The sequence below is a fragment of the Daktulosphaira vitifoliae genome, unplaced genomic scaffold (genome assembly GCF_025091365.1).
Source record: "Daktulosphaira vitifoliae isolate Bord-2020 unplaced genomic scaffold, ASM2509136v1 Scaffold_1, whole genome shotgun sequence".
Classification (NCBI taxonomy): Eukaryota; Metazoa; Arthropoda; class Insecta; order Hemiptera; family Phylloxeridae; genus Daktulosphaira; species Daktulosphaira vitifoliae.
In genome coordinates this window covers 10,178,040-10,188,000 of record NW_026099572.1, presented here as the reverse complement: position 1 = coordinate 10,188,000, position 9,961 = coordinate 10,178,040, and the positions used below count along the sequence as shown (strand labels likewise).

The 9,961-nt window shown below is 24.6% G+C and overlaps 1 protein-coding gene across 3 annotated transcripts; it reads right to left on the bottom strand.

The window, feature by feature from the left end:
- Positions 1-1,591: 1,591 nt before the first annotated feature.
- Positions 1,592-8,163, bottom strand: LOC126896917 (SID1 transmembrane family member 1-like). 3 transcript variants are annotated; one of them, XM_050670106.1, is made up of 15 exons: positions 7,783-8,162; positions 7,572-7,717; positions 7,063-7,206; positions 6,852-6,996; positions 6,006-6,089; positions 5,698-5,936; positions 5,562-5,629; positions 4,168-4,258; positions 3,963-4,110; positions 3,483-3,668; positions 3,008-3,125; positions 2,693-2,932; positions 2,291-2,386; positions 1,988-2,226; positions 1,592-1,924 (listed from the first exon to the last, which is right to left on the bottom strand). In XM_050670106.1, exons 1-15 carry the CDS (start codon positions 8,011-8,013, stop codon positions 1,748-1,750), a joined length of 2,352 nt encoding a protein of 783 aa, XP_050526063.1. In that variant the 5' UTR covers positions 8,014-8,162; the 3' UTR covers positions 1,592-1,747. The 3 variants fall into 3 exon arrangements, with proteins under 3 accessions (XP_050526063.1, XP_050526064.1, XP_050526065.1); XM_050670107.1 differs by lacking the exon at positions 7,063-7,206 and having other exon boundaries at positions 7,783-8,163; XM_050670108.1 differs by lacking the exon at positions 3,483-3,668.
- Positions 8,164-9,961: the final 1,798 nt, after the last annotated feature.

Here is a 9,961-nt window from a genome sequence, read left to right as displayed (position 1 = left end):
CGAATCAAAAAATTAATTGTCCCGGTTATTCGCAGTTCAAAAAATGTGTTTTAATTTTGGCAATAAGTTCCACATGGATAATCTTTTTTGTGTGTCGGCTTAAAAATATTAGAATATATATGTATAATATTTTATGTTACCTATACATATTTAAATATATATAATACAGGTACTATTTTTAGGCTGAATTCCAAACAAGCTGTCAGTTGAAGCATTAACAATTTTGGCAAGTTGTCCACTATATCTATAGATTTTAATGAAAATGTTTATAATTCAGTTTTCTAAATATAACCGACCACCTCGTAAAAATATTTATAAAAAATTAGATATCTAGTAGATTACATAATCAGATTAAATTAATCCTTAATATGAAGAATTAACATTGAAATATATTTTAACTACGGGTAAAATGTAAAGTAGGAAATTTAACACAATAATCATGCCTATAAATTCGTTTTAATTTCTTATCCTTCTTAATTTAAAGATTTAAAAAATAATTACTTATACAATTTACATTATATACCAATACATAACAAATTTTTTAGTCTAAAACCCAGATTCGTATAGCCCTCTATATTAGTTTATGCGACTCTATTATGTGCGGATACAAGAAAAACCTATAAATCAAGCTCCTCCATCAATCAAAAACTAACAATTTAGAGTTATTTGAGTATCCAGTGACAATTCAATTTATGGTACTATACCATTATTAAGAGATAATGTATAATTACAAGCCCCATTAAATATTAAGGTCAGTTAACCCAAATTGGAGTTTCTCGATGATAATGTACAAACCTACATTTACAATTAAAATAGTAATCAATATGATGAAAACTATTAAAAACAAAATACTTAATAGACAATTAAATTCAAAATAATGTCTAGTTTGAAAATTTTGCTTATATTTAAACATAAGTGAAATATAATAAAGTTTCTTAAGGCAAATTTATTTTCCCCAGACCAAAATACATTTTTATACAACAATAAATACAGTTTTATTTATTAAATACCCCCTTCCCTAAGTCCTTTTTTTTTTTTTTTCACAATCCGGCATACTGTGGACCGCCCTGGAACTACCGCAAGGTATTGCTTCAGGGCGGCCCACGCCGTCTAAACCTTCCCCAAGTCCAATCTTTTGGAACCCAATGATTCATCAATTTACTAAATATCAGATATGTAATTTAATTTGTTGATATGCATGGAAACATTTTAAAACTTAAATCAAGAATTTTCCTTAGTTCTGAATAGTGAAATTAAAAGTTCACCACAATTTCATGATATTTTAAAACATATAATCAACAATTACACGGACGTTCTCAAAAATGTTATGGTAGTTAGAGGAGAATCCACATAATGAAAATAATTATGTCTTAAAGATACAATTATTTTTTTATTTGTAGGTGCTAATAAAAGTTTTTTATATAAACTCTAAAAGAATGCTCCTAAATGTAGCATATTAAAATAAATTAATTGTCAAACACTACAATGATTTTTAAAAATTGATTAATGTACAATTTATTTAAAATAAAATAAAAATTATAAAAAAAATGACTAAATTTTGATAATGAAAAAATTATTATCTTATTTAATTCATAAAAACATTTTCATTTTTGACCAACTTAAATATAATAATAATATGTTAACTATTATTGATCGTGTAATCAAAAACAACAAGAAATACTTCATATATCATATTATAAAATAAATTATTGGTTCAAGTAATCAAAATTATTATTTAATACTTTTGCTAAAAAACTGGTATGGAGGATCTCGGTTTTAAAGATACATCATCATCTAAAGTTAATAACACCATAAAAGATAAAAATAAACTAGCAGCTGATAAAAAATGCCATACATCATGATTATCATAGAAATCCATAAACGTACAAGGAGTATTAAATGTTCTTGATTCTGCAGCACTTAACTATAAAAAATTTAAAAAAATAATTGTTATAGTTTATATATGAAATTTTATTGTAACACTTACAGTCCATGAGCTAGATTTGTGCATATAAAAATACATCGAAGCAGACCAACAAATCATAGCAAGTAATATAAATAGCATGGGCCAAAATAATAATTTTTCATTAGATATTAATTTCATAACAATATAAAATGACAAATATAAAATCAAATTAACCATAAATAAAGTTAAAAGATAATTTCCAAAATTTCCAAAACGAAAAAACCAATGACTAATGGCTAATCCAAGGTTTATTAAATTACCTGAAAAAAATAAAGCACACAACTTAATGTTACATCAGATATAATAAGAAAAGATCGATCATACCAATACTTAATAAGACCATCCTGTTTGGATATTTGGGTTTAAATGGATTAGGTGCTGTCAATAAATGATTGAAAATTCTTTTAGGAGTCTTTTTATCTATTAAAAAATTAAAAATAACTGAATATATATAACTTTATTTATAATAGCATATTTAGTAGAACCAAATGAAGAGCCATAAATATAATATGGCATATCTTAAGAGTAATAGATATGGCTCGTTTTTTTTCCCTCTAAAAAATGTATTTTTATTACTAAAATCTGGTGAACTGAAATGTTTGGGGCACATATGTATTTACATATATAATTTACAGGACAGCAAATTTTATATACGCCACTGTAATTTTAATGGTTACAATTTTTATGTATTAATAACTTTTACAGTAAATAAATGTAAAACTATACCTAATTTCCATCTGCCCATGTAATATATTTGTGCTGACAACCAAAAACATAATATTAAATGCAAGCATGTAAATAAAATAAATTGTATAGGTCCTTCATACATAATACCAGCTAAACCGAGTATTATAACAATAGCCAAAACTCCAAAAACCATGTATGCGTTAGCATTGATATCTGGATGTCGAGTTTGATAAATTTTAATCATACTTAACATACATATGACATACATAAAACTAGTATCTAAAATTAAATGTGAAACAAAAATCAAAAACAAAGAAATAATAGAAGTAAATTTAAAATTAAAACGATATCTACCAAATTGAAAATTTGAATGATTAGGGCACACATGATAACATGCACTCATAATACCTTCCATAGCTAGAGCAGATCCCATGGCATAATACAAACCACAATGGTTTGGTATTCCCTGGTTCTGAAAAATTTAATAGTAATTTAATGACCTTTAATGACCTTTAATAAAAAAGTAAAAAAATTAATAAATTTAACATTTTACCAAATAATACCTAAAACAAGACTTTGTTTTTATTTTCAGAAAGAACTATTATAGTAATAATTACTATAATTTAATTAAATTATTTATTAAATCATAGCCTTATAATCATAATTTTTACTATAAATATACATTAATATAATGAAACTTATTAAATACATATTTAACTGTATGTAAATTACATATAATTTAAGTAACAATTTCTATTTGTTACTTAAAAATGTAACAAGTATATAATATAACACTATTTAAAATTACTCGTTTTAGTAAATTACTCACTTTATTTGGTACACATGAGTACTCTCGTTTGAAAGTTATTAAAATAAATAAAAGACCAAAAAATACATATCCAATATTTGAAAAAATATGATTAAAATCACTGAATTTCCAAGGACCTAAAATTAGGCTATGAGAACACAAAAAATTATAATAACACAAGTCTTGATTGCCATTTTGATTTAAAACCTAGAGAAAGAATTCAATTCAGTATCTATATTAAATATATATATTTTAGATATATCATGATTTTTAATTCCATATAAAATGTTTAATAAGTGTAAATCAACCATTCAATTTAAAATCAATTGTAAGAGTTACTTTTTAATCATTTTTTTTGTCAATAGAATAATTAAATAAATTTTTTATTATTAAAGTTAAAATAAACACATATTTTAGAAATATGTAATTCTACTAATAAAAACATTTCACAATTAAACTTATTGAACACTGCATAAATCTTCAACAATAAATTATATATACCTTTTGATAGGTAAAAACTAATTGAATCACAGGTAATGAATAAAAAACAGCAACTGTTATTAAATTCCATAAGTATAATCTAGACTTTGCTTGCAAAATCCTATAATCTTTTTTGGCTAGATCACTGACATACAGACAACTTTTTGTCCTGACATAAAAAATAAAAATTATCAATAGATTCTAATTATTTAAAAAAAACAATTACCTAATCAAATCTTTCCAAGATTCAGGAGATTTTAGAATATCAACATCAGTTTCATCTACCGATGAATCATAGCTTATACAATCTGGTTGCACTAATAATAAATTTAAATTAAATTAAAAAAATTATTGAAAAAAATAATAAAAGTATAGTTTAAAATCTAATTACTCTCAAGAATTTATTTAATTCACTATAATAAGAAAATAGTAATTCTTTTATTCATAAAAATTTATTTAGTTTTTGTATATTTATAATGTATATATATTTATTTCAACATTTATAAAAATTCATGTTTAATTAATAGACTGATTTTTTACAAACAATTTTAATTTTGAAGTTTAGTTATAATTATTTCATGAGGCCAACCACTAAAATAATGAAGATGGTTTAGTACCAATTTTTACACTTTAAATTAATATGATTTTTTTTACCAACTTTATACTAAGTGATTCTATTATCGCTAGCCAATCAATTTCTCTAAAAATAATAATATTTTAAAAAAAATTATTTTTGATATATTTTAGTTTCATATATATTTGGAATTATCAGTTAATAAAAACTTTTTTAATTCATATATTTTATAATTAATAAGGGTATCAACTTTATTTTTTTTTAATGGTGACATATTTTTAACTAGATTATTAAATAAAAAATAATTTAATTAAGAAAATGACTGATTGATAATAATTTTTGACCCATTATTTCAAAAGATTTTACCATTTTAAAATATAGACTGAAGGTGAAGCAGTTGTAATAATATTTATTATTAGACTTTTTTCGCCCATGCCTAGATATAAAAATGATAATAACATTCTTAGTACTGGTTCAAAAGTTGTTAACAACCAGTCATTTTCTTAATTAGATTACTCTTTATTGTATAAACTACTTATAAATATATGTTATCATTAAAAAAAATAAAGTTGAAATACTTATTAATTATTACAGGTGAATTAAAAGTTTTTATTAACTGATAAATCTAGATATATATGAAACTAAAATATACTATAGCTAATTTTCTAAACATAATTGTTATTTTAAGAGAATTTTAGTTGCTAACGTTAAAAAAAATCACTTAGTAGAATTTTTGAATTTAATGAACAATTAGTGAGATAAACCAGGGAACAGATTAGTTAGAGAAGGAATAAAATTGTTGCCAAAAATAATGTTTATTTCTTTATATTATTATATTATCTTTGAAGACTACTGGCAGAATGATATGGTAGGTGCAATCTAGTAGTTTATATGTCTAAGACTAATAATACCCTGTGACACATTCCCTTAAGTCCACAGTTAAATATAATTTCTCTCAAATATTAAATATTCCAACAAAAATGTATTAATTGAACAATTTCACTTAAATTCATTAATTTTTTAACAACAATTCAATTAATAGTTACCAATCACAGATGCCACATTTGAGCTAGTAGTAGGTTCTTCTAACACTGGATTTAATGATTTTAAATATCTAAAATAATATTAATTGGTACGAAATTAAAAATAAATTTTATATACTGAGCTAACTACTTAATGTACCTTTTACCATTGTAAAACCAAGTAGTGAAAATAAATATGAGAATAAATACACAAATAACTATTAAACAAGCTAAAATTTGGTTATTAAAGTTGACAGTAGTTTTAATGATAAAACTGACATGTTTAACTCTAAAACGATCTAATTGAGGGTCATAAGCATTAGAGTCTCCTTGGCTGCAAGCTGAATCATCACTGTGTACAACAAACACAATAAATAGACCATATGGATATTCATCTTTCTATAGTAATAAAATTGAAGGAATTTAAAACATAATCCACACATACAAATTTAAAACATAAATACATACTGAAACTATAATGCCTCCACTTTTACTAACAGTTTGTCTCAAACCATCATACCCAACAGTTTCTAATGAATCATAAACGGGACACTATAATTAAAATAAATATTTTTGACTATAACCATATACAGATTAATCTGTTTATATAATCCACTCAATTACTCGCAAAATAAATACAGGAAAAATAATTTATGATTTCTCTTAAGTACATAGTTATTTTTTAATTTATCAACTAATAATTACTTTTTAGAATCATCCCTTATAACCTAAAGGGGTGTCAACTTTAATTTTTAAACGGTAACATATATAGCTAATTAACTAATAAAATAGAAAATTATGCAATTAAGAAAATGACTGATCGATAACAACTTTTGGACCCGTACTTTGGATGTTATTCTTATAATTATACCTAAGCTGGACAAAGAGTACAGCTGGAAAATAATTTTAATCTTAAAAATAAGATAAAAATAACAGCACCTGTGCCTCACCTATAGTCAATATTTAAAATTTTTAATAACTTCTGAAATATTGAGCCATAAGTTCTTAAGACCAGTCATTTTCTTAATTATATTACCTATTTTATAAACTAGTCAAGTATGTATGTTACCATTTAAAAATATAAAGTTGATATCCCTTTATGTTATAAGGAATGACTAAAAAGTAATTATTAGCTGATTAATCAAAGATTATATGTAACTATAAAAAATCAAAAATAATTTTCCTGACATTACATTTATTTTGCGATTAATTGAGTGGTTTATGATAAACTATATATTTAATCTTGTATATTTATAGATCACTCTTGCAGTTTATTTTACAATATATTTTTAAAATAATTTAAAACTTTAATACCGTATAATTTTGTATTGAAAGTGTCATGCATTTATTATCTTCAGAAGTAACATGTAAAAGTACAATAGAAGAATTTTGTAAAAAGTTATAATAATAATAAATAGGTTCTGAAGGTGTAATATCAAATGAAACTTCTTGATTTAGTCTAAAATAAAATAAACGCAAAATGTATAATACAATAAAATAATAAAATTATAATATTGATACATACACAACATTAAAATTGTTTTGTTTTTGTAACTCTAAAATAAAAGTCATATTATTATGGCTATTTGTTGATAAACTAACAACTATTTTGCTTTCATTATTATGGGTATACATGGAAGGACATAATAAATGAGCTGCTCTATTATAACTAAAACAATACAAAAAACATTTTTGTATAATTATAAAATTTACATGCATTGTTAACCTTTCCAGGCTTATCATTTTTAGTTTAATGACTCAAAATTATTTTTTTTGATTAGGTGACCCTAGAATAGGCTAAAAAATTATTTTTTCAATTTAAAACATTTTTAAACTTTGGAAAAATTATTTTACTTAATTTAATGTTTATATCATTAGGCAAATTTTGATGTCAGAAGCCCTATGCTTACTATAAATTTTACTCACAAATTAAAAAATACTAATTATGAATATACATTAGTGTACTGACCCTCAAAGGGTTAATGCAATTAGTGTTAAGTTTAACTAAGATAATTTGATAAGACAAATACCAACCTAATAGTTTGAGATCTTTCAGTGTAAGGTAATTGCCATGACAAGACACCAGACCGATACCTGACAACTACTATAAGTGGATCAATTGGTTCATAATTCTCCTCTAAAAGTGTCACCATTACACGTGGGGGTTTAATAACAAAGTCCTTTAATTATAATGAGATATTAATAATATGAAAATAGAGTTAATTTTTCACCAATTTCAAATTACCTCAGTGTAATTAAACAAAAATAAATAAGATAAAGTCTCATTAATAACATAAGAATAAGGGGTTGAATAATTTCCATTATATACGATAGGTGTTAAATCTGACAGGTAAGAATTATAATTATTAACAAATTGTGTAGCACACCATGTAGATGGCACCAAGAATAAAGATAAATAATACAAAAGTTTATACATTCTAACACATCTTAAATTATATAATAAAATATATTGCATAAAATTATATTCGAAATAATAAAATATAATGTTAAATCATACAATATCATTGGATTATTTTCTTAATTAAATAAAAATAGTTGATAAAATGTAATTGCAAAGAAAATTAAAAAATACTTTCAACTCAGAATTTTCTTACAAAGCAATTTACGTGAGTTACCATATATTTTTCAAAATACATAGATAAGAAATATAATAATATTATGATAAGTATTTGATAAAAGATAACAATGCTTATATTATAAGACCGGCGCAATAACCAGACATGACCACTATTTTTAATAGTTCACTGTTTACATGAAAAAGTCTCGTAAGTGCAAAACACAATAATCTCAGATAATTTACATCATTGCATTATTTAGCTATCTTTTTCATGAATTACGGACATCCATTAGGATAAGCATAAAATGCTTATTTTAGAGAATTTTTCATGGAGTGAAATTTTAACAATTAGATACTAATTTTCTTGGAAATTTTTAATTTTGTAAAGAAACATTATTTGATTCAAAAAACTCAACAATAATATGATATGTAATCAAATAATTATTTTTTTCTTAATTTTCCGCGATAAAAACCTTAAATTCTAATTTTTATTAACGGAATTCTCTGTTTTTAGTTTAATAATCGATTAAAATTTTTTTTAGTTCCAATACGAAGATGAGAATATATTCATTTTATTATAATGTTTTTTAGCTTCGATGCGAAGCTGAGAAGGTATTAATTTTACTATGATGTGTTTTTTTTTTTTTTTTGGTGTCTGTTACCACTTTTTCTCAGCTCTCACCGAACCGATTTCTTTCAACGATACGTCTAAAGATCACAAATCGTATCTAGTCGAAGACATCGCCCTCAAAAATTAAAAAAATTTCCCTCGTTCCCCGTAAATGGAGGAAACCTCCAAAAAAATTAAAAATTTAAAAATCGCTAATTTTTGAAAGTGTTCAGGAAATACTGACATTTTTATATATATCTTAAATTAAAGCTAATGTAATATACTTTATTATGGAAAAAAAAAATTTCGGACTTTATTTTGTCTTCATGGTGAAAATAGCTACCGTATGCTATTTTAACACGCTTATATTAGTTTCACCTGTATGTATGTATGTAACTCTCCAAACGCCACGCGTTATAGCATATTCCGTTGTCTAGACTAGACTGTCATAACGCATTCACCCCACCCCACGCCTCGCTCAACAAACGCCGGCAATACTATACCTGTATAAATTTATTTTTGGTTATCGTACCCGTACACACGTGCGTGTCATCAATATTATATATATATATAAACAAATTTTTATTTTGACTGACCATTATCATCCACGTGCATACAGCTACGTATATATTCCTACCGCCGTTTATACCTCAGGTATAACGTTAGTCCGACCCGCCCGCCCACAAAACACCCACCTAGTGCATGATACGTTTACGTACTAAAGTCGCTATATATATATTCTAATTACTATTAAAAATATATATTAACACACTTTATTCTTATTTAGAGATATAGAACTCATTCATTCCGATTACAAAGGATGAATCCAGTATCGTCATTTTTCGTCACTACCTCCATGTTCCGGGAGTGAGTAATTTACGCGCCTGCTGCTTTCCTTGGATGTGGGAGCCGTTTTTCAGACTCCCTCACCGGAATCGAACCCTGATTTCCTGTTACCCGTTATCACCATGATATTGATAGTAACTACTATCATAACATGGAACTAAAAAGTAAAAAATAAATATAGTTTAAAAAAACTAAAAAAACACGCTTTTAAAGCACATCAAACTAAAAAGTTTAAAAAGTTTAAAGTAATTTTTAAAATAAGCTTAAAATAATTATGAATAAAAAATACTAGTATTATTATGATAAAAGCGTGGGTGCTTTGTGCCATATTTTTCGTATATTGAATGCCCGACACGCTTTTATCACAATAATACTAGTATTTTTTATTCA

Coding starts and splice junctions, on each gene's coding strand:
- LOC126896917 (XM_050670106.1), bottom strand. CDS start 8,013: ATGCAATATATTTTATTATATAATTTAAGATGTGTTAGAATGTATAAA. Junction 6,090..6,851: donor TTTCAATACAAAATTATACG/GTATTAAAGTTT, acceptor TTTTAATTATAG/TGTCCCGTTTATGATTCATT. Junction 3,126..3,482: donor ACTCATGTGTACCAAATAAA/GTGAGTAATTTA, acceptor TAAATTTTTCAG/AACCAGGGAATACCAAACCA.